Source organism: Mobula birostris, chromosome 3, assembly GCF_030028105.1.
Source record: "Mobula birostris isolate sMobBir1 chromosome 3, sMobBir1.hap1, whole genome shotgun sequence".
NCBI lineage: Eukaryota > Metazoa > Chordata > Chondrichthyes > Myliobatiformes > Myliobatidae > Mobula > Mobula birostris.
In genome coordinates, this window is record NC_092372.1 from 87,819,310 (window position 1) to 87,844,559 (window position 25,250).

At 41.0% G+C, this 25,250-nt stretch overlaps 1 protein-coding gene across 1 annotated transcript in view; it reads left to right on the forward strand.

The window, feature by feature from the left end:
* LOC140195148 (transmembrane anterior posterior transformation protein 1 homolog) overlaps positions 1–25,250 on the forward strand; it is a 102,843-nt gene that overhangs the window by 21,444 nt on the left and 56,149 nt on the right. Inside the window, exons 3-4 of the mRNA XM_072253003.1 lie at positions 13,955–14,073; positions 17,602–17,764. Of these exons, the coding sequence (XP_072109104.1) occupies positions 13,955–14,073; positions 17,602–17,764 (282 nt within the window). The remainder of the gene's footprint in view (positions 1–13,954; positions 14,074–17,601; positions 17,765–25,250) is intronic.

Below are 25,250 nucleotides of genomic sequence, written 5' to 3' on the forward strand. Positions count from 1 at the left end.
TAGCCAATCTGTATGACAAAATGAACGAACATTCTAAATTTGAAACTGCAGGGTGAGAATTTCAATTTAATCCAGTCAAAAAGTGCAGTGTCCACTTTTATTGAAAAATGGGAAATAAATAAGCAAAACATTGGGAGAAGAATGTTCTCACAGTTTCCCTGCATGGAAGGTATGGCACTCTCTTTCACAGACAGTGATTTGTTAGAGTACTGCTTATACCTGTAGTCACTGAAGAAGGGTTTTTGGAATCGATTCAATTACTTGAATGATCTGGAAATTCTGGACTGGGTAATTAACCCATTTCTTTGCAAGGTGGAAGAACAGGAAGAGAGCTTGCAAGAAGAAATTATCGAAATTCAGAATGATGAAAAAGCAAAGATGTTTTTCAAAAATGTCAGCTTTTGTAGCATGTGGCTACATTGGCATATGAAGTTTCCCGGTCTTTGCAGAAGAGCCAAACTGCTCCTTATTGCGCCTTCATCCTCCTATCTTGTTGAAAGAGGCAGTGAACCACATACTCACAGAAAACAGAAACTACTTGGACATTGTTACACATGGGGACTTAAGCCATTTGCTGCCATAACTTGAACCTGATATTCTGACTCTTGCTAAAAACCATCAAGCTCAAGGATCAAAAGTTAGAGCTCATCTTGAACTTGTCTGTAACTCATGCCTGGACCCTTGGTCTGCGTGAAAGCACACACCATCTTCCGAATGCTGCTCAAAATCCATTTCAAACAAACGGGTCTCCTATTGGAGTTCTTCCTCCTTGAAGCCATTCATCTGCACAAAGCACCTTCAGCCATTTTCCCTCCTGTCGTTTCCCAATTCCCACCAAAACGAAGACGTCAACCCACACCAGTGTCCCTCACAAAACCTTCTCCCAATTCCACCATCCTGATTGGCTGACACCACATTCCTAAATTGAACAACAAAGCCTCTTATCTCAGTTCAAACTCAAAAACAGGCTGAAAGCAGAACAGACTACTCTTACAGAGCTGCTAAAATGAAATACCTACAGCATAGCAGTGAAAATCTGAACTAGGGCATGACCTTAGCATATGGTAGACATGTTTTTACACTGTGGGGGAGCCGGAAAGTATTATGCCTGAGAGGGGTGTTGGCAAGTATGAAAGTGCTTTGAGGGGTGTTGGGCTAACACTGCTCTAGTGTTTAATAAATCAGTTCATATGGCTAATCTTTTTGATAGATTGCTGTGGTTTATGAGTGATTTGTACACTTGTGATATTGTACTAAGCTATGTTGGAACTTAATTTAAGAAAAATTAACACAGTTTGTGCTTGGATTGAAGATTGTATCCAAAGCAGAGACTTCCATGACATTGTTCAAAACAACTAACTGTATTTTTGTTTTAATTTAGGGGGAAAAACTTGGCCAGAGTTTACTATTCTGACTCACACACATATAAAAATTTCTGTGAAAAGTTTTCTTTCACCTTACCTACTCAGTATTTTCTCTATTTTGATCCACATAGCTTTGTATAAAGGAAGGCTATGAAAAGTACAAAAACTGATTCTATTCTCAGTTTTCCACAATTACCAAATTTCTTTTTTCTACTTCATTTAGCAGATTTACTGTGTTCCCATCTTCATTATAAAGCACAGAAAATGGCCTTTAACCCACCATCAAGTACCCTTTTATACTAATCCCATTTATCAGCACTTGGTCTGTGATATTCTATGCATTAGCAATTTGAGTGCTTGCCTAGATACTTAGATATTGTGAAATGGATCTCTCCCTCCATTCAGTTTGGATGTTCTAAATTCCAATCATCCTCTGATTGGAAGAGTTTTTCTTCAGCTCACTCTGTTGTACTAAACCTATATTCTCTAGTTTTGGTTACCTGTGCTACAGCGGAAAGGTTTACTTCCATACACCCTGTCAATGTCCCTTGTAATTTTGCATGCCTCCATCACATCTCCTCTTGATTCCGTCCATCCAAGGAAAATAAACCCAGTGTCTCATCCTAACCAACAACGTCCCATCCTAGGCGATCTTTCTCTAGTCCTGTTACATCTCATAGGAGCAATGACCAGAAATGTACATGGTATTCCAGCTGTGGCCTAACCAATGCTTTATAAAGTTGTGCCTTCCACTCTTGTCAATAACTGAAATAAAGAATACAAGTATATATTGTCTTATCCACCTGTGCTGCCACCTTCAGGGTTTCTTGGACTTGTACACCAAGGTCTGTTCTTCAGTCCTCCTGAGGGCCAACTATCACTGTGTTTGACTTATCCTTATTAGTCCTTCCAAAGTGCATAACATCGTACTTATTGGTACCTGGCCAAGTTTCAAAGGCCTATGCGGATCATGTGGCTGGAGTATTCGTCAGTACCTGTAACTTTACAAACATAAGAAAATCTGTAGATGCTGGAAATCCTAGAAACACACAAAAATTGCTGGAGGAAATCAGGCCAGGCAGCATCTATGGAAAAGAGTAAACAGACAACTTTTTGGGCTGAGACCCTTCATCAGGACTGGAAAGAGAGGAAAGTCAGAGTAAGAAGGTTGTGGGGGGGAGGGAGAAAAGTTCAAAGTGGTAGGTGATAGGTGAAATTGGGAGGGGGGATGGAGGTTAATAGACAATAGGTGCAGGAGTAGGCCATTCAGCCCTTCGAGCCAGCACCGCCATTTACTGTGTTCATGGCTGATCATTCACAATCAGTACCCTTCTCCAGCCTTCTTCTCATATCCCTTGACTCCACTATCTTTAAGAGCTCTATCTAACTCTTTCTTGAAAGAATCCAGAGAATTGGCCTCCACTGCCTTCTGAGGCAGAGCATTCCACAGAACCACAACCCTCTGTGTGGAAAAAGTTTTTCCTCAACTCCAATCTAAATGGTCTACCCCTTATTCTTAAACTATGGCCTCTGGTTCTGGACTCCCCAAACATCGGGAACATGTTTCCTGCCTCTAGTGTGCCCAATCCCTTAATAATCTTATGTTTCAATCAGATCCCCTCTCATCCTTCTAAATTTCAGAGTATACAAGCCCAGTCGCTCCAATCTTTCAATGTATGACAGTGTCGCCATCCCGGGAATTAACCTCGTGAATCTATGCTGCACTCCCTCAGTAGCTAGAATGTCCTTCCTCAAATTTAGAGACCAAAACTGTACACAATACTCCAGGTATGGTTTCACCAGGGCCCTGTACAACTGCAGAAGGACCTCTTTGCTCCTATACTCAGCTCCCCTTGTTATGAAGGCCAACATGCCATGAGCTTTCTTCACTGCCTGCTGTACCTGCGTGCTTACTTTCAGTGACTGATGAACAAGGACACCTAGATCTTGCTGTACTTCCCCTTTTCCTAACTTGATACCATTCAGATGGTAATCTGCTTTCCTGTTCTTGCCACCAAAGTGGATAACCTCACATTTATCCACATTAAACTGCATCTGCCATGCACCTGCCCACTCACCCAACCCGTCCAAGTCACCCTGCATTCTCAGAACATCCTCCTCACATTTCACACTGCCACCCAGCTTTGTGTCATCTGCAAATTTGCTAATGTTACTTTTAATCCCTTCATCTGAATTATTAATGTCTATTGTAAATAGCTGCAGTCCCAGCACCGAGCCTTGCGGTACCCCATAAGTCACTGCCTGCCATTCTGAAAAGGACCCATTAATCCCTACTCTTTGTTTCCTGTCTGCCAACCAATTTTCTATCCATGTCAGTACCCTACCCCCAATACCATTTGCTCTAATTTTGCCCACTGACCTCCTATGTGGGACCTTATCAAAGACTTTCTGAAAGTCCAGGTGCACTACATCCACTGGCTTTCCCATGTCCATTTTCATAGTTACATTCTCAAAAAATTCCAGAAGATTATTCAAGCATGATTTCCTGTTTGTAAGTCCATGCTGACTCGGATCTATCCTGCTACTGCTATCCAGATATGCCGCTATTTCATCTTTTATAATTGATTCCAGCATCTTCCCCACCACTGATGTCAGACGAACTGGTCTATAATTGCCTATTCTCTCTCTCCCTCCTTTCTTAAAAAGTGGGATAACATTAGCTACCCTCCAATCCGCAGAAACTGATCCTGAATCTATAGAACATTGGAAAATGATTACCAATGCGTCCACGATTTCTAACGTCAACTCCTTAAGTATCCTGGGATGCAGACCATCAGGCCCTGGGGATTTATCAGCCTTCAGTCCCATCAGTTTACCCAACACCATTTTCTACCTGATGCGAATTTCCTTCAGTTCCTCTGTTACCCTAGGTCCTCTGGTCACTATTACATCTGGGAGATTGTTTGTGTCTTCCCTAGTGAAGACAGATCCAAAGTACCTGTTCAGCTTGTCTGCCATTTCCTTGTTCCCCATAATAATTTCACCCGTCTCTGTCTTCAAGGGCCCAACTTTGGTCTTAACTAATTTTTTTCTCTTCGCATTCCAAAAGAAGCTTTTACTATCCTCCTTTATATTCTTGGCTAGCTTACTTTCGTACCTCATTTTTTTCCCCCCCATTGTCTTTTTAGTTATCTTCTGTTGCTCCTTAAAAGTAACGAACAGAGAAGTTGATTGGTGAAAGAGATGAAGGGTTGGACAATGGGGAATCTAATAGGAGAGGATAGAAGACAATAGAAGAAAGGGAAGGAGGAGGAGCACCAGAGGAAGGTGGTTAGCAGGGGTAAGGTGAGAGAGAGAGAGAGAGAATCATGAATGGGAAATGGAGAAGGCGGCGGTGGGGTGGGGGTGCGATTACCTGAAGTTCAAGAAATCGATGTTCAGGCCAAACAGTTGGAGACTACCCAGATGGAATATAAGGTGTTGCTTCACCAACCTGAGTGTGGCCTCATTGTGACACTAGAGGAGGCCATGGACTGACATGTCGGAATGAGAATGGGAAGTAGAATTGAAATGGGTGGCTACTGGGAAATCCCGCTTTTTCTGGTGAATGGAAATTTGGTGCTTGGTGAAGCAGTCTCCCAATCTATGTCGGGTCTCACCGATATACCAGAGGCAACACTGGGAGTGCCGGATATAGTAGATAACCCCAACAGGCTCGCAGGTGAAGTCTTGCTTTACCTGGAAGGTCTGTTTGGGGACCTGAACTGTGTGAGGGAGGAGGTCCAGGGCAGATGTGGCACTTGTTCCGCTTTTAAGGATAAGTACCACGAGGGAGATCAGTAGGGAGGGACGAGTGGACAAGGGAGTCATGTAAGGTGCGATCCCTGCAGAAAGTTGGGGTGGGGGGAAGGTGCTTGGTGGTGGCATCCTGTTATATAAGGCAGATGTTACAGAGGTGAGGACAAGAGGAACCCTATCCTTGGTGTAACGGCAGGAGGATGGGGTGATATCTGTAACCTCTCACTTCGACTGTCTAGGATACCTACCTACTTCAAGCAAGCATCAATTATACCAGTGCCAGAGAAGAACGTGGTAACCCATCTTAATGACTGTAGTCCTGTAGCACTTCCATCCAGTCTGGTGAAATGGTTTGAGAGGTTGGTGATGAAATATATCAATATCTGCCTGCTCCAATTTGCCTACCGTCAGGTGCCTTCTCATTGGCTCTTCACACAATCCTGGAACATTTGGACAGCAAAGATACATACACCAAGATGCTGTTTATTGGCTACAGCTCAGCATTCAATACCATCATCCCCTCAAAACTAATCAATAAGCTTCAAAACCTTGACCTCAATACCTCCTTGTGCAATTGGATCCGTGATTTCCTCACTTGCAGACGGCAGTCAGTTCAGGTTGGCAACAACATCTCCCCCACAATCTCCATCAGCTGTGTGCCTAGCCCCCAGCTCTACTCACTTTACACATACGGCATTATGGCTAAGCACAGCTCCAATGCTTTAAGTTTGCTAATGACAATACTGTCATTGGTCGAATCAAATGTAATGACAGAAATAAGAAAACTTATAAAAATAAGAAACACTGCACAAAATAGCAATGTTTAATAGAGCAAACAAAACACAAAAATCCATGGATCCACATAACTTGTTCGATCTATATTATAATTAAAAATATTAATGCATAAAGCCATTACTTCCTTCAATAGCACTTGCTTCAATGCATTGTGGCAATGGAGATACATGCAGGTAGAAAAGTTAAAATGCTGAGAGCACCATGTTTCAGTGGGAAAATAAAATTTCAGTAAACAACAGGATATTTGCAAGGACAGACAGTAAGAATACAGCATATACAGTGGAGCTAGAAACTTTGTCAACCCTTTAGAATTTTCTGTACTTCTGCATAAATATGACCTAAAATGTGATCAGATTTTCACGTGTCCTAAAACTAGGTAACAAGAACCCAATTAAATAACACAATAACCATTATATTACTTAATTTACTTACTGAGGAAAAAATATCTGATACGACGTATTTATTGGAAAAAGTATGTGAACCTGTCTGATTTATCATTTCATTCAAAGGGGAAATTAGTCAGGTGTTTCAATCAATGGGATGTCAATCAGGTGTGAGTATGGGAGGCCCTGCCCTATTTAATAAATATAAACCTAGGTCTTCACTATCAAAATATGATCTTCACCACACAGGTTTTCAGAAGTGTGCCATGCCTTGATCAAAGGAGATTTTTGAGGACCTTGGAGAGAAAAAAGTTATTGATGCTAACCGGGCTGGGAAAGGATACAAAACCATTTCTAAAGTGTTTGAGTTCCACTAATTCACAGTCAGGTAGTTGTTGTAGAAATGGAGGAAATTCAACACCATTGTTACTCTCCCCAGGAGTGGTTGGCCAACAGAAATCACTCCAAGAGCAAGGTGTATTATTCCAGGAGGTCACTAAGAACCCCAGGGTAACATCTAAGGACCTACAAGCCTCTCTTGCATTGGTTAATGTCAGTGTTCATGAGTCTACCATCAGGCAAACAGTGAACAGCAATGGTGCGCATGGCAGGATTGCAAGGAAAAAGCCACTACTCTCCAAGGAGAATATTTCTGCAGTCTAAAGTTTGCTGAAGACCACGTGGATAAGCCAGAAGGCTATTAGAAGAATGTTCTGTGGACAGATGAGCGAAAATAGAACTTTTTGGCTTAAGTGCAAAGCATTATGTTTGGGGAAAAGCAAACACTGCATGCCAGCAAGAGAACCTCATTCCATCTGTGAAACATGGTGGTGGCAGTGTTGTGGTTTGAGCCTGCTTTGGGGCACTGGGTCCAGGATGTGTTGCCATCATTGATGAAACTATGAATTCTGAATTGTACCAGCAAATTCTACAGGAAAATGTCAGGGTATCCGTCCATGAACTAAAGCTCAAAAGAAAGTGAGTCATGCAGCAAGACAGCAACCTTAAACACACAAGTCAGTCTACCAAAGAATGGTCAAAGTAGAAGAAATTTCACGTTTTGGTAAGACAGAGTCAAAGTCCTGACCTTAATCCTATAGAAATGTCGTGGAAGGTCTTGAAGCAAGCAGCTTGTGCAAGGAAGCCCACCAACATCCCAGAGTTGAAGCAGTTTTGTAAGGAGGAATGGCCTAAAATTCCATCAAGTCAATGTGCAGGACTGATCAACAGTTACTGGTTGGGTTGAAGTTATTGCTGTACAAAGGGGTCACACCTGTTACTGAAAGCAAAGGTTCACATACTTTTTTCCAACAAATACATGTAATATTGGATCATTTTTCTCACTAGATACATGAAAATTATAATGTTTTTGTATTATTTATTTAATTGGGTTCTCTTTATCTAGTTTTAGGACGTGTGAAGATCTGATCACATTTTAGGTCATATTTATGCAGACATAGAGAAAATTCTAAAGGATGCACAATCTTTCTAGCACCACTGTAGGAGGGAGATTGAAAATCTGGCTGAGTGGTGCCACAACAACAACCTTTCATTCTATGTCAGCAACACCAAGAGCTCATTATTGACTTCAGGAGGAAGACAATGAAGTTCCATGTATCAATGACTCCCTCTTTGCGCGTCAGAAGTGGAGAGGGTCAGTAACTTTAAATTCCGTGGATTTATCATTTTGGGGGATCTTAAGTTAAATGCAATTAGAAAGAAAGCATGGCAGCACCTCTACTACTTTAGAAGTTTGTGAAGATTTGGCATGACATCTAAAACTGTGACCAACTTCTATGGATGTGTGGTGGACAGTATATTGGCTGGTTGCATCAGGGAAACATCAATCAATACAAAATGCTGGAGGAACTCAGCAGGCCAAGCAGCATCTATGGAAAAGAGTACTGTCGTGGAAACACCAGAGTGACTTTGAGTTTTGTTTTATGAGTTTATTAACATGGAGAGCCTGTAGCAGTCTCCACTGCCATCAGAACTCTGATTTTTAGGTTATACCGAGCTCACGTTTATACAGCAAGACAACAACTTCACATTGCTTAGCATCCCACAGTCCGGACATGATCAATTGTTTAAAAGGCATGTCAGTTATCTCTCAGCGTGAGTCTAACAGTTCTTCCTGCTTCCTGTTATCAGGACTCATAATTTACCCCCAGACACATCCTCCCTCCTGGTTCCAGGGGCCTAGTATCTTATTTATTGGAACTTCTGGTACTGCGCTTATCATCCAAGGTTATTCTCAACATGCATCAGCAGTTTTAAGCCCAGCTGCTCCAGAATGGTCAAGTATCCCATCATACACTAGTTTTAACCACGTCTACCACAAGTACAGTCGATGTTTCAAGCTGAGACCCTTTGGGAGGACAACACCAATGCCCTTGAATGGAAAAACCTACAAAAAGTAGTAGATACAGCCCAGTCCATTACAGGTAAAGCCTTCCCCATTGAGCAGATCCAGATGGAGTGCTGTCACAGAAGAGCAGCGTCCATCATTAAGGCCCCCCCCCCCCCACCATGCAGACCATGCTCTCTTCTTGCTACTGCCATCGGGAGAAAGGTACAGGGGCTTCAGGATCCACACTACCAGCTTCAAGAACAGTATTGCCTCTCAGATATCAAGCTTTTGAACGAGAGGGGATAACTTCACTCAAGCTTCACTCTCCCCATCACCGAACTGTTACCACAATCTATGGACTCACTTTCAGGGACTCTTCATCTCATGTTCTTGATGTTTATTGCTTATTTATTTATTACTGTTTTTTTTTTCTCTTGGATTTGCATAGTTTGTTGTTTCTTTTCCACATTGGTTGCCCATCCTTTGGGTGCGGTCTTTCATTGGTTCTGTTGGATTTACTATGTATGCCTACAAGAAAATGAATCTCAGGGCTGTATATGGCAACTTGGGTACTTTTATAATAAATTTATTCTGAACTTTGAATCATGACTAAATTTCATTTTACTTCATCAATTCGCACAACGATTTAATCTTTCCCATCTACAACAATTCATTGTTGTTTTCTAATAGAATCTGGATGAAATTGTCTGTGAATATCATGGATAGAACCTCTGTAACCTTCCTAATCTTCATTCTTTGCATTTTTCCAAGTGCATTTTTAGTTGGCCAGCGGTACACTGTGTAGGTCAATATGCAACGTTCAAAATAACTTCTGACTGTCATCAGGAAGTATTCCAAACCTAGTTATTTTTAACTCATAATAACACTAGAAGCAGTCTCCGTAAATTAAATACCTGATATTTCTTATGTATTCCCTAAATTCAATTGTTCCTTCTCCCACTTAATTCCCATAAGATCTCATGAGGGATGTAGATTCCCATCTGCCTCTCTTTCCTATTGTCTCTGCCCCCTCTTGGGCAATTGCAGTAATTGGCTGTCCACCTTAATAGGGAGGCACTTGCTCATCTTAATCACTTCCAAATGGCTGAAAAGCAAAGCTAAGGGCATCATCATCCCAGTCTGGAGCATCCCATTGACAGTGTATTCTGTGAAGCTCAGCTATAAAAGGGCATTGACTTTCTCCAATGGATTTAAGTCGGTTAATATACTACCAATACTATTTATTGGGTACGATCTGGGCTTCATAGATTGATGAACTGAGTGTCAATAACGTCATACGGCCCTACAAATCTTGGAGATCTACAGTGGTCATAACCCGCTGTCCTATTTCCAACTCCCTAAGGTTTGTTTACACATCAAAATAAGCTTTATTCCTCTGTTTTATTTGTTGCACCCATGTGTCCTTTAAAATACCATATGCTCGAGTTCAGACAAATCTAGATTAACAAAGAATTCTAATCCTTTAATTTCTCTTCCAGTCATTAGTTTGAAAGGTATAAATTTAGTAAAGAAAGCCATGGTGCTACGAATTATCATAAGAACATATGATAAGAAAGTGACCCTTGTTGTCCTGTGCTGCTTGACCATTTTAGCTAATATTGTCTTTAAAATCCTGTTCATCCATTCAACAGTTCTGTGAATTGGGGATGATACTGATTTGAAATTATCTTGCTATTCTTTCATTGTTATTTCACCTGAAACAGTTTCGTCAGACCTGTATGGTGAAATGAGAGTCTTGATCTGATTCTAGACTCCTTGGTAATCCCCAGCAAGTAAAAACCTTTTCAAATAACATACTAACTGAAACCTTAGCAATGTTAACTCTAGTTGGGAATACCTGAATCCATTTGTTGGAAGTATCTACTATCACTAGGATATATTTCAATCCACTGGGTGATGACATTAGTGACTTCACAAACTCAAATCAGCAAATCTAACCATGACCTTCTGCAGGGCATGTGTATTTTAAAGCTGCTTTCCTTTCCAATCTATCTGGACTATACTGTGCATAAATCAAGTAATTCTTGCAATAACATTCTGTAACTCCCTACATCCATGGTCTCCAACAAACACTCTTCAATTGTTCCCTAGTACTGTCCGCTCTTTGTTACCCATAAATGACATGGTACTGATGCATCATCTGATTCCTTCCAGATTTAGATCCACTCAATTACCTCTCACATTTTATTGTATTGTATTGTATTGCTGAAGGATTACTTTTCTGCTATTGGTGCATAGTGATTTCAGCAAGTACCATACACAAACTACCCTGCAGCAACTTACTCAGCTACTATAGTACAGCTTTCAGAATGGCAATCTCAACCTTCTGGAAAGGTGAATAACAGGTGCATGGAAACAGCACCACTTTGAAGTTTCCTTCTGCCTTGCACAATACTGATTTGAAATTGTATTGCTATTCTTTCGTTGTCATTGGACTGAAATTCAGAACCTCTGCTTCCCCCCCCCACCCCCAACCATTCATCTTTGTGCAAGTACCATCACCATAAGAGCTGCAACTGTTAAAGATAGTTGTTGACCATTCATTTTCTTGGATAGTCAGGGATAGCAGTTAAAAGTTGAGCTTGATAATAATACCCACTGTTATGGATAATGAAAAGAATCTACTTTTATGACTTTAAAGAGAATTGTATTTATTCTTTTGATTTTTTTTTAGATATGCATCTCATAAACATACTTGTCCTTGAATGATTGATTTGGACATTGTTTTAAGAATTCCCTGTAATATATAATTGGTCACCCAACAGAATCCTTTGATTAAGAAATAGATAATTTCTCCACTGTTTTGATAGATGTTTGGGTTAAGAATCCCAGCCAAAGAAAACATGTAAACTTTTGGGAGTCTTCCAAATTCAGTTATTCTTTTGACCATTTTAGAGATTGTTTTATCCTAATCCCAAGTCTAGAGTGAACACCAGTCCAGGAAAGCTGCTTCAGGTGTTTTCATGCAAAATATCTTCCATACTTTTATTTAAATTAGTAATTGTATTCCAAGGTCAATCAGGATGATTCTGCTTTGCTGTATTCTTTCTGTCTGCCCTTGCTAATACCATGCCGTTTACTGAAATACTGTATTTTCAGCATTTCAGCATTTCTCCATGCACTTATCTCCATTGCCTCAATGCATTGAAGCAGGTGCAGGAGATGATAACGTTATGCATTTGTGTCTTTAATTTATGCCTAACCGGAAACCTTGGATGAATTATGAGATCAAGTCCCTTTTGAAGGCTAGAGCTGCGGCTTTTAGGTCCAGGGATACCAGTCGATACATGGAATCCAGGCATGAACTCCGGAAAGCCGTTAAGGGCACCAAGAGGCAATATCGAGCCAAGTTGGAAGCCCAGGCTAACCAGAGGGATGCCAGTAGACTATGGCAGGGTCTAAATGAAATCACTGGGCGCAAAGAAAAGGCTGGGAATATCAATAACTGTGGGGCTTCTCTTCCTGATGAACTTGATGTATTCTATGCAAGATTCGAACAGAAGAGGAGCGTCCCGCTCCCTCCGGATGAACCGGATCTGGTGGCATCGAGATTCATCGTCACCGAGAAGGGTCTTCCTGAAGATAAATCCAAGGAAGGAGATGGGCCCAGATGGCGTACTGCGACGGGTTCTCCAGACCTGTGCAAGCGAGCTAGCTGGAGTGTTTGCTGACATCTTCAACTGCTCCATGCATCAGTCTAAGATCCCCTCATGTTTTAAGAAGGGAACAATAATCCCAGTGTCAAAGAAAAGCAAGGTAGCATGCCTGAATGACTATCGACCTGTGGCTCTGACATCAATTGCTAGGAAGTGCTTTGAGCGATTGGTTATGGCACACATCAACCACAGCCTACCGGTCAACCTCGGCGCTTTGCAATTCGTCTACCAGAGCAGCAGGTCAATGGCAGATGCCATCTCTCTGGCCCTTACATTCCTCCTTAGAACACCTGGAGAATAAAGACGCATACGTAAGGCTCCTTTTCATTGATTACAGCTCTGCCTTTAATACCATCATTCCAAATAAACTGATTCCTAAGCTCCGGAACCTGGGCCTTAGCACTCAGATCTGCAGCTGGATCTTCAACTTTCTCACAGACAGGACCCAGGCTGTAAAAATAGGGGACCAGCTCTCCTCTATAATCATTCTGAGCACTGGTGCCCCCCAAGGCTGTGTACTCAGCCCCTTGCTGTACTCACTGTACACCCATGATTGTGTAGCCAAGTTACCATCAAACTCAATATATAAGTTTGCTGATGACACAACAATTGTAGGCCATATCTTGGGTAATCATGAGTTTGAGTACAGAGAGGAAATTAAGAACCCGGTGGCATGGTGCGAAGACAATAACCTATCCCTCAATGTCAGCAAGACGAAGGAATTGGTTGTTGACTTCAGAAGGAGTGGCGGACCACACGACCCAATTTACATTGGTGGTGTGCAAGTGGAACAGGTCAAAAGCTTTAAGTTGCTCGGGGTCAATATCACAAATGACCTGACTTGGTCCAACCAAGCAGAGTCCACTGCCAAGAAGGCCCACCAGCGCCTTTACTTCCTGAGAAAGCTAAAGAAATTTGGCCTGTCCCCTAAAACCCTCACTAATTTTTATAGATGCACCGTGGAAAGCATTCTTCTAGGGTGCATCACAACCTGGTATGGAAGTTGTCCTGTCCAAGACCAGAAGAAGCTGCAGAAGATGTGAACATGGCGCAGCACATCACACAAACCACTCTTCCGTCCTTGGACTCAGTTTACACCGCACGCTGTCGGAGTAGTGCTGCCAGGATAATCAAGGACACGACCCACCCAGCCAACACACTTTTCGTCCCTCTTCCCTCCGGGAGAAGGCTCAGGAGCTTGAAGACTTGTACGGCCAGATTTGGGAACAGCTTCTTTCCATCTGTGACAAGACTGCTGAACGGATCCTGACCCGGATCTGGGCCGTACCCTCCAAACATCCGGACCTACCTCTTGACTTTTTTGCACTACCTTACTTCCCATTTTTCTATTTTCTATTTATGATTTATAATTTAAATTTTTAATATTTGCTATCGATTTGTAATCCAGGGAGTGGGAAGCGCAGAATCAAATATCGCTGTGATGATTGTACATTCTATTATCAATTGTTTGGCGACAATATAGAGTATAAAGAATAAAGCATAATTATAATATAGATTTAATAAGTTATGCAGATCCATGTATTTTTGTGACTTGTTTGTTCTATTTTACACATTGCTATTTTGTGAAGTGTTTCTTATTTTTGCGTGGTTTCTTATTTCTTTCAGTTGATGTTTTTTGGATTCTTCCTCTGCTTGGATGCCTTTCTGTATCTCTTTACTCTACTGCCACTTAGAGTCCTTCTGGCCCTAATGCGATTTATTACTCTACCCTGTTGTGGGTTAAGGTAAGGTGTATGTGGATGTTTTAGTTTTTATTTGTAAAACTTATAAAAACAGGCTGCCCAAAATATACCATTCTGCTGAAATACGAATGTCTCAGCAATGTTAGGGCGATGAGTAGGTTTGTCAGGTTCTATGATAACCTTTTATATGGATCTTAAAATGGATCCCAACTAGCTCTTGAGTTGATAGAACCATTTGTATCTGAACAAGACAATGCTTTTAGTGTTAGCAGATCATCTACACAATAACAAGTACCTCCCTCTTTGAGTCGTACTTATAGCGTCACAGATAAGCATAGAACAAAAACAGGCCCTTTGGCGCATCTAGTCTGTGCCAAGCTATTTAAACAGCCTATCCCATTGACTTGCACTGGGACTATAGTCCTTCATACCCTTACTATCCAAGTACCTATCCTAAACTTCTCTTAAGCATTGAAATCAAGCTTGCATGCATGTTTTAAGGCAAACCATTCAAAAGTCTAACAAGGGAATGTAAAGATAGCATTGGATCAGATCTATAATGTTGATATTTAAGTAGGTAATGCATATATAAAGTAGATTAGGGAAAGTAGATGATGAGAGTAGGCTATTGAGAAAACAGATTAAGAGTTTCTATAGATGAGAGGGGAAATGAATAGATTAGCTAAAGTTTAATGTGGCTCCTTTACATACTAATTCAGGAGAAATTTTATTGGGGAATAAACAAATGGCAAAGAAATTAAACAAATATTTTCTGTGTGTAATGCCCTTGTTCATATTTTTTACTGTTATGCTTTATGTATTTCATTTTGTGCTGTTCTGTGAGAGCTGCTTGTTTTCAGTTTAAGTTTGGGTTATTGTTAAAGATAAGAGATGAGGAGAAATGTGTGCCATCCAATTAGGATGGTTGGATTAAAGGGAGGTTTCTCTGGTGAGTGACACTAAGGTTGGGCTTGGAGCTTTTGTTTGAGAGGAGATGAAGAGAGGAGATGCTGGGGAGAACTGGTTGTAGCATACGATCTGGTGGGAGACCCGTTTGTTCGAGATGGATTGCGAGCGATATTCGGAAGGTGGTATGTACTTTCACATTGACCGAGGGGCCCAGCGCATGAGTGACAGAGAAGTTCAAGATGAGCTCCAACTTGTGCAGGTTTGACTGTTTAATTGGAATGGGCCCTTTTCTTTTTGTTATTCTTTACTAACCCTTTAGTTAAGATTCATAAATATAATTCCTTTAATTGTATGCGGTGTACTGTCTGTTATTTCGTGGCATTAATTTGTGACAGGGTAGCAAATGACACAGCATCCTCACAAACCGGGGTTTGGGGTGGGATCAAGCGCGCTTCAATCTCACGAGTTTGGCAGGGCCGGAGGTTGTCTTCCATAGACTTACGCAGCCAAGGACACCAGGGTGTTTCATGTGTTTTTGCAAATAAAAATACAATGAGCTCCTTGGAAATAATGGAAATATGCAGGTCTAAAGAGAAAGTCAAAAGAAGTTAGTATTAGTAAAATAAATTAATGAGACTGAAAAATAGTAAGTTTCCAGGTTTTGATTATTTGCATCCATGGATTTTGAAGGCATTGACTATTGAGATGGTGGTGTGTGCTTCCCATCTCCACTTGAATGGCTGCATTTATTGAATCGTACAGCATGAAAATAGTCTATTGAGCTCAATTTGTCCATGCTGAACAGTGGGCACCCTTAGCGATCCCATTGCTCAGTAATGGAATCATTGAAGTTTCCCAAGATGAGGTCAAATAATGCTCCTTCCCTCTGTTCTATCTCAAGATTGTATTAAGAAGCTTTTCTGGCTACATCTCAAAAATTCTGCCTCCTCTGAGCTTTTAATGTTAAGAAAAACCCAGTTAATATTTGTGAAATTGAAATCCCCTAGTAAAATACCCTATTTTTATTGTACCTCTCTGATACCTGCCTACATATCTGTTCCTCTTCACCTCTTGACTGTTGCATGATTTGTAATCTACTCCCAGCTAAATGACAAGAGCCTTTTTGTTTCTAACCTTCGTTTGAGGATATTGTTCCTCAACTCTGATGTAAAACAATATTTAGCTAATAATGCAATAGTTCCTTCTCTTTTACTCCCCCCGTCTGTCTTTCCTGAAAATTCTATACCCTGGGATATTGAGTTGCCAGTCCAGCCCATCCATATCTCAGTGATAGATCCCTATCTTAATTAAAGCTTTGAGTTCATCTACTTTAATGGTGATACTTCCTGAGTTAAAATAGACGCGGTTTATCTTTGGATACCCTTGAGGCTTACTTATATTATTCATTTATTTTGTCTATTGGATATGCTAATTATTTCACTTACAGGTTTTTGTACTCCTCAATCTGTGCTCCCTTTCCCATCAAGTCAGTTAAAACACTCTTCAGCTCTACTATTTGCAACACACAAACTACGGGAGGAACTCAGCGGGCCAGGCAGCACCTATGGAAGGAAATGGACAGATGACATTTCAAGTTGAGAGCCTTTGTTATCTAATCCATATAAAGTGTCTCAACCTGAAAGGTCCACTGCCCATTTCTCTCCACAGATGCTATCTAACCCACTTGGGTTCTTCCGGGGGTTTGCGTGTTGCTCTGGATTCCAGCACCTGTACCGCTTGTGTTTCTCAGCATAGACATTGATTCCATCTGGTTAAGTTGCACTGTTCCTCTTCTACAGGTGTTAATGATCTAGGTAAAAAAAAAATACTTATTTGCAGTTTTAACCTTTGCAATATAATCCCAACACTACCTTTGTCCCTGTTTTGTTCCTACCATCACCCACCCCCAGCACCTCAGAGAGCAGCACCCACTGTTGTGCCACAAATTTGTTCTTCCTTAGGAGGCCATCTCCCCAGAAAGCTGTTTTGTCTTCCTCCCCTTTCTTTCCCATGTTGCCACATTTTTCAAGATTCAAGGTAGTTAGTAGGGTTGATCATTTGTGTTTGAGAGAATTAACTTTTTGAGCCTGGTCGCACCTGGTGGGTACCATGTAGCCTCCTCCCTGAAGGGAGTGGGACAAATAAGTAACTTTTTTCATGTAATTATTTAATCCATTTTACTTATGATTGAGGAAGAAAATCCTCAATCAGTCCTCAAGCAGTTACAGTTGAAAGTTCCCATTGCCTTCAGCAATTTTTCTTCCTCAGCTGAAATTTCTAAAAATGGTTTAGCAGGTCATTTGTTCATTGCTGGTACTGGGATTTTGCTTTAGTTTAATTACTGATCCGTTTCCTTTCATTTGTAAAGATAATTACTTCCAACAATAATTAATTCTCTTTAAAGCATTTTGGGATGTTTAAGGTTGTTAAAGGTGCCCTGTAAATGTATTCAATTTTACTTCTGTTCTTTCTTAGTTGTAATATGTTTTAAATGCTTGCAACAATTAAAATTTATGGAAAGTATGTTAACATGTTGCTTGTGTAGAAAGTAAATGTATAAAACAATATAACATGCATTGCACCATCATTTATAATCTTTAAGGTGTTTTTTTTATTTTTACTTGCAAATTTTTGAAATAAATGTTTTAATTTCATTCTAAGTGATGGAAGATTACTGCAACCTGCTCAAGTATGTGACATGCTGAAGGCAGTTATAATGGTCATCTGTTTTGTCATGATGCACTATGTGGATTATTCCATGATGTATCATCTCATTAGAGGACAATCTGTCATCAAGCTCTACATCATCTACAATATGTTGGAGGTATGTAACAGTCACAAAGTAGGATTTTCTGAGCTAAGTTGTTATAATTTTTATACTTAAAATTTTCCTTTTATATATTTTGCAAGTTTCATTTTAAGGGAATTAAAGTTAAAGATTATAGTGGGGAGCTTAACATCCACGGAGACACTTTATATGAAAAGGGCAGGTAGGTAGGCGGTAAGGGGAGGCATAGGACTCTTGATTAAAAAATGAAACCAAATCCTTCGGAAGAGGTGACGTAGGATTGGAAGATATAGAATCCTTGTGGGTAGAGTTAAGAATCTGGATTCTTAGAGCAGTTTGTGGTTGAGCCCACTACGGGAAAGATGTTGTGTAATGAACTGGATTTGATTAGGGAGTTTAAGGTAAAGGAACCCTTAGGAGACAGTAACATAATATGATAGAAATCACCCTGCAATTTGAGAGGGAGAAGCTAAAGTCAGGTGTATCAGTATTATAGTGCAGTAAATGGAATTATAGAGGCATGAGAGAGAAGCTGGCCAACATTAGTTGGAAGGGGATACTAGCAGGGATGACGACAGAACAGCAGTGGCTGGAGCATCTGGGAGCCATTCGGAAGGCACAGGGTAGATACATCCCAAAGAAGAAGTATTCTAAAGGCAGGATGATGCAACCATGGCTGACAAGGTGAGTCAAAGACAACACAAAAGCAAAAGAGATGATATATAATAGAGCAGAAATTACTTGGAAGTTAGAGGATTGGGACACTTTTAAAAGTTAACAGAAGGCAACTAAAAAGTTATAAGTAAAGGTGAACATGAATTATGGTATGCTAGCCAATAATATTAAACAGGATGCACAAAAAGTTTTATCAGATATATAAAAAGTATAAGAGAGGTGAGAGTAGTTATCGAACCACTGGAAAATTACTCCTAGAGAGGTACTAATGGGGGACAAGGAAATGGTGGACAAAATGAATAAGTATATTGCATCAGTCTTCAACATGGAACACACTAGCAGCATGCCAAAAGTTTAAGGAGCAGAAGTGAGTGCACTTGCTATTACTAGGGAGGAGGTGCTTGGGAGGTTGAAAGGTCTGGAGGTAGCTGAAGTGTTTATGGAGGCAATAATAAGGATCTTCCAAGAATCACTATATTCTGGCAATGTTAGGAAAATTGCAAATGTCACTCCAGTCTTCAAGAAGAGAAGGAGGCAGAAGAAAAGAAGTTATAGACCAGTTAGCCTGACCTCAGAAGTTGGGAAGATTTTGGAGCTGATTGTTAAAGATGAGGCCTCAGGGTACATGATAAAATAGGCAAAGTTAGCATGGTTTCCTCAAGGGAAAACCTTGCCTGACAAATCTGTTGGAATTTTTTGAGGAAATAACAAACAGGATAGACAAAGGAGAATGGGTGGATGTTGTGTACTTAGATTTTCAGAAGGCCTTTGATAAGGTGCCGCACATGAGGCTGCTTAACAAGATAAGAGCCAATGGTATTACAGGAAAGATACTAGCATGGATAGAGGATTGGCTGATTAGCTGGAGGCAAAGAGTGGGAATAAAGGGAGACTTTTGGTTGGCTGCCAGTGACTTGTGGAGGTCTGTAGGGGGTCAGCGTTGGGACCGCTTCTTTTTACATTATATATCAGTGATTTTGCAGGTGGAGATACTTCTGTACCAAAGGAGATGCAAGGCACTCCTTCCCTCTGCTAGCCTGTAGGTCACAGTTGGGCAAGGTGTAGCACCTACTTAGCCCCCCACCCCCGAACATGGTCATGCGAAGCCATGGGAGCAGTGATGGTGGTATAAGCAGCTGATGCATATCACAAGTCTTGGTTATGCGACCACAGATGCCAGGCAGACAATCTCTGAAGAATATTTATAATGGTTGGGGTCACCTGCTTATAAATTACTGACAGAAGAAGGCAATGGCAAACCACTTCTGTAGAAAAATTTGCAAAGAACAGACATGGTCATAGAAGTTCATGATTGCCACATCATATGACACGGCACAAAATGAAAATGATGGTGAACCATGATTTGGATGATGAAATTGATGGCTTTGTGGCCTAGTTTGCAGACGATACAAAGATAGGTGGAGGAACAGATGGGGCTGAGCAAGCAGGGAGGCTGCAGAAGGACTTCAATGGATTAGGAGAATGGGCAAAGACGTGGCAGATGGAATACAGTGTCTAGAGGTGTATGGTCATGCACTTTTGTGGAAAGGAATAAAAATGTAGACTATAGTCTATACCGGCTGAAGATTCAAAAATCTGAGATTTGGGAGTCCTCGTGCAGGGTTCCCTAAAGGTTAACTTGCAGGTTGAGTAGGTAGTGAGGAAGGCAAATGTAATGTTAGCATTCATTATGAGAAGACTAGAACATAAAAGCAAGGACGTAATGCTGATGCGTTACAAGGCACTGGTGAGGCTTCATTTGGAGTACTGTGCACTGTTTTGGGCCCTTTATCTAAGAAGGGATGTGCTGACATTGAGAGGATCCAGAGGAGCTTGATGAGAATGACTTTGGGAATGGAAGGGTTAATGCATGAAGAGTGTTTGATGGCTCTAGGCTTGTACTCGCTGGAATTTAGAAGAATATGAGGGGCCATATTCCAGTGATCATAACACCATTAGTTTCAACTTGATCATGAACAAGGATAGATCTGGTCCTAGGGTTGAGGTTCTCAACTGGAAGAAGGCCAAATTTGAAGAAATGAAAAAGGATCTAAAAAGCGTGGATTGGGACAGGTTGTTCTCTGGCATGGATGTGATCAGTAGGTGGGAAGCCTTCAAAGCAGAAATTTGAGAGTGCAGAATTTGTATGTTCCTGTCAGGATTAATGGCAAGGTGAATAGGAATAAGGAACCTTGGTTCTCAAGGGATATTGCAACTCTGATAAAGAAGAAGAGGGAGTTGTATGACATGTATAGGAAGCAGGGAGTAAATAAGGTGCTTCAGGAGTATAAGAAGTGCAAGAAAATACTTAAGAAAGAAATCAGGAGGGCTAAAAGAAGACATGAGGTTGCCTTGGCAGTCAAAGTGAAGGATAATCCAAAGAGCTTTTACAGGTATATTAAGAGCAAAAGGATTGTAAGGGATAAAATTGGTCCTCTTGAAGATCAGAGTGGTCGGCTATGTGCGGAACCAAAGGAAATTGGGGAGATCTTAAATAGGTTTTTTGCGTCTGTGTTTACTAAGGAAAATGGCATGAAGTCTATGGAATTAAGAGAAACAAGTACTGAGATCATGGAAACTGTACAGATCGAGAAGGAGGAGGTCCTTGCTGTCTTGAGGAAAATTAAAGTGGATAAATCCCCGGGACCTGACAGGGTGTTCCCTTGGACCTTGAAGGAGACTAGTATTGAAATTGCAGGGGTCCTGGCTGAAATACTTAAAATGTCGCTGTGTACAGGTGAGGTGCCGGAGGATTGGAGAGTGGCTCATGTTGTTCCGTTGTTTAAAAAAGGATCGAAAAGTAATCCGGGAAATTATAGGCCAGTAAGTTTAACGTCGGTAGTAGGTAAGTTATTGGAGGGAGTACGAAGAGACAGAATCTACAAGCATTTGGATAGACTGGGACTTATTAGGGAGAGTCAACATGGCTTTGTGCGTGGTAGGTCATGTTTGACCAATCTATTGGAGTTTTTCGGGGAGGTTACCAGGAACATGGATGAAGGGAAAGCAGTGGATATTGTCTACATGGACTTCAGTGAGGCCTTTGACAAGGTCCCGCATGGGAGGTTAGTTAGGAAAATTCAGTCGCTAGGTATACATGGAGAGGTGGTAAATTGGATTAGACATTGGCTCGATGGAAGAAGCCAGAGAGTGGTGGTAGAGAATTGCTACTCTGAGTGGAGGCCTGTGACTAGTGCTGTGCCACAGGGATCAGTGCTGGGTCCATTGTTATTTGTCATCTATATCAATGATCTGGATGATAATGTGGTAAATTGGATCAGCAAGTTTGCTGATGATACAAAGATTGGAGGTGTAGTAGACAGTGAGGAAGGTTTTCAGAGCCTGCAGAGGGACTTGGACCAGCTGGAAAAATGGGCTTAAAAAATGGCAGATGGAGTTTAATACTGACAAGTGTGAGGTATTGCACGTTGGAAGGACAAACCAACGTAGAGCATACAGGGTTAATGGTAAGGCACTGAGGAGTGCAGTGGAACAGAGGGATCTGGGAATACAGATACAAAATTCCCTAAAAGTGGCGTCACAGGTAGATAGGGTCGTAAAGAGAGCTTTTGGTACATTGGCCTTTATTGATCAAAGTATTGAGTATAAGAGCTGGAATGTTATGATGAGGTTGTATAAGGCATTGGTGAGGCCGGATCTGGAGTATTGTGTTCAGTTTTGGTCACCAAATTGCAGGAAGGCTATAAATAAGGTTGAAAGAGTGCAGAGAAGGTTTACAAGGATGTTGCCGGGACTTGAGAAACTTAGTTACAGAGAAAGGTTGAATAGGTTGGGACTTTATTCCCTGGAGCGTAGAAGAATGAGGGGAGATTTGATAGAGGTATATAAAATTATGATGGGTATAGATAGAGTGAATGCAAGCAGGCTTTTTCCACTGAGGCAAGGGGAGAAAAAAACCAGAGGACATGGGTTTAGGGTGAGGGGGGAAAAGTTTAAAGGGAGCATTAGGGGGGACTTCTTCACACAGAGAGTGGTGGGAGTATGGAATGAGCTGCCAGACGAGGTGGTAAATGCGGGTTCTTTTTTAACATTTAAGAATAAATTGGACAGATACATGGATGGGAGGTGTATGGAGGGATATGGTCTGTGTGCAGGTCAGTGGGACTAGGCAGAAAATGGTTCGGCACAGCCAAGAAGGGCCAAAAGGCCTGTTTCTGTGCTGTAGTTTCTATGGTTTCTATGGCTCGCATTGTAACATTTCAAATGTTGAAAGGCCAGGATAATGGATGTGGAGAGGATGTTTCCTTTAGTGGGGAGTCTAGGGCCAGAGTAGAGGAACATTCATTTAGACGGAGATGAGAAGGAATTTCTTTAGTCAGAGACTGGTAAATCTGTGGAATTTATTGCCACAGGCAGTTGTGGAGGCCAGGTCATTGAGTGTATTTAAGGTATAGGTTGATAGGTCAGTGTGTGAATGGTTACAGGGTGAACGCAGGAGATATCGCTGAGAGGAAAAATAGATCAGCTGGGATGAAATGGCTGAGTAGACTCGATGGGCTGAAATGCCTAATTCTGCTGCTGTGTCTTGTTATCTTACATAGAATAAAAGAATGTTGATAATATTTGTAGTCACAAACTTCAGCTTGTCATTGCTGAAATGAATTAAACATGCATTTAAAAAAAATAGTATCACCGTTCTTGTAATATGCTAGTTTGTCTAGTTAATTTCAAAATCTATATAAGTATCCACACATTTACAAGGAAAGAACATAGACTTTTGAATGAGAGCTTTAATGAAACTAGTTGTTCCTTTCAATTGAGTTATAGAATGTTTTAAGCATGGTATAGTGTGTTTCATTGAGTTATTAGACCTGATAAATTTTTATTGAGGGTATTAGATCTTGCAAGAGATCAATGGCCACTGATTAATCTTCGAAGAAAATAACTAAACTTCATTTCTTGTCCTTAATAAACTGTTTCTATCTACTTTTGGACAAGAAATCAGGAAGCATGATGTTAGAATGCATCTAGTTGTAATGTACAACTTGTGAAGAAAAAAAGATGTAAATGCCTAAAAGTGTCCAGGTAATTTATAGTACTACTTTCAGTTTAGATTAATTTTCAGTGTTAAGACTGATATTCATAGTTGGCAAGTTAATAGAAACATTTCATAAGGACAATAGAGCTTATCATTTAGAAAGATGGAATAAGCTTGGTAATGGTGATTCACATTTGAGTGGCAATATTGTACTTTTTTGAGTAGTAAGCAAGGAATATTCATAAAGATTCAAAGCACAATTATTATCAAAGAATGTATGTTAATCAACCTTGCAGGCAGCCACAAGAACCTAATTTAAAAAAGTAAAGACCAACCACCGATGCACAGAGAAAGAGCAAATAAAATGCATGTCTTGTGAACAATAGAAGTGAGCAAGAACAGCAGCATTATGAACCAGATTGAGCCCTTGGATCCAAATGCCCAGAGTAGACCTACGGCCTTGGTATTCAGTTCATCATATTAGCAGGGCAAATCACCACAAAATTCACAGACACGAAGCACAGCAACCAGGGGAGGGGGAAGGAACAGTCTCATAGCCTCAGTGCCGTGGTGTAAGGAGCCCCCAGTCTATATGGGCTGGTGTTTGAATTGTCCAAACAGCAGATCGTGCCTCATGTTATGATCCAGGCTCTGCCACGGCGAATCGTTCTGGCCCCAGAAAACGCCACCAAGAGTTTTGCTTCAGGTCTAGATTTTGCTGCCGAAGAAGCTGTTTTTGACCTCTCCAAATCGGTTCATCGCTTGGAGTGATCCACCCTCACACCTGAGTTAGTTGGATGGGCATCAGAACTGCACTGTCTCAACTTCTCCTCTCTGAATCGTTCACTTCAAGCAGCAGAGTTCCAACTCCAAGTGCATCAATTTTGCAGCATAGCAGCACGGCACATCTCTCGAATTTGTTCCCCTATTCATTGTTTGTGGTGATACATAGAAATCTACAGCACATTACAGGCCCTTCAGCCCACAATTTTGTGCTGACCACGTAATCTACTCTAGAAACTGCCTAGAATTTCCATACCGTATAGCTCTCTATTTTTCTAAGCTCCATGTACCTATCTGAGAGGCTCTTAAAAGACCCTATTGTATCCGCCTGTACCACCTTCACAGGCTATGCATTCCATGCACCCACCACTGTGTGGAAAAACTTACCTCTGACATCCCCCTTGTATCTACTTCCAAGCACCTTAAAACAATGCCCCCTTGTGTTAGCCATTTCAGCCCTGGGGAAAAAGCCTCTGGCTAGGCACACAATCAATGCCTCTCATCAAGTAGTTTACTTCTTTTAAAAAAAAAAGGTGTTATTAGTAATGTTTTAATTGAATTTCTTTGCTTTTAAACTACCAGTAAGCTGTTGCACCAAATGTTGCATGAAGAGTTTGAAGAGATTTGGCATGTCAACAAAATACACTCAAAAACATCTATGGTTGTACTGTGGAGAGCATTCTGACAGACTGCATCACAGTCTGGTATGGAGGGGCTACTGCACACGACTGAAAGAAGCTGTAGAAGTTTGTAAATCTAGTCAGTTCCTTCTTGGGGAGCAGTGTCTCAGAAAGGCAGCATCCATTATTAAGGACCTCCAGCACCCAAGGCATGCCCTTTTCTCACTGTTACCATCAGGTAGGAGGTACAGAAGCCTGAAGGCACACACTCAGCGATTCAGGAACAGCTTCTTCCCCTCTGCCATCCGATTCCTAAATGGACATTGAAGCTTTGGACACTACCTCACTTTTTAAAAAAATACAGTACATTTTGCACATTTAAAAAAATCTATTCAATATACGTAATTGATTTACTTGTTTATTTATTATTATGTTTTATTTTATT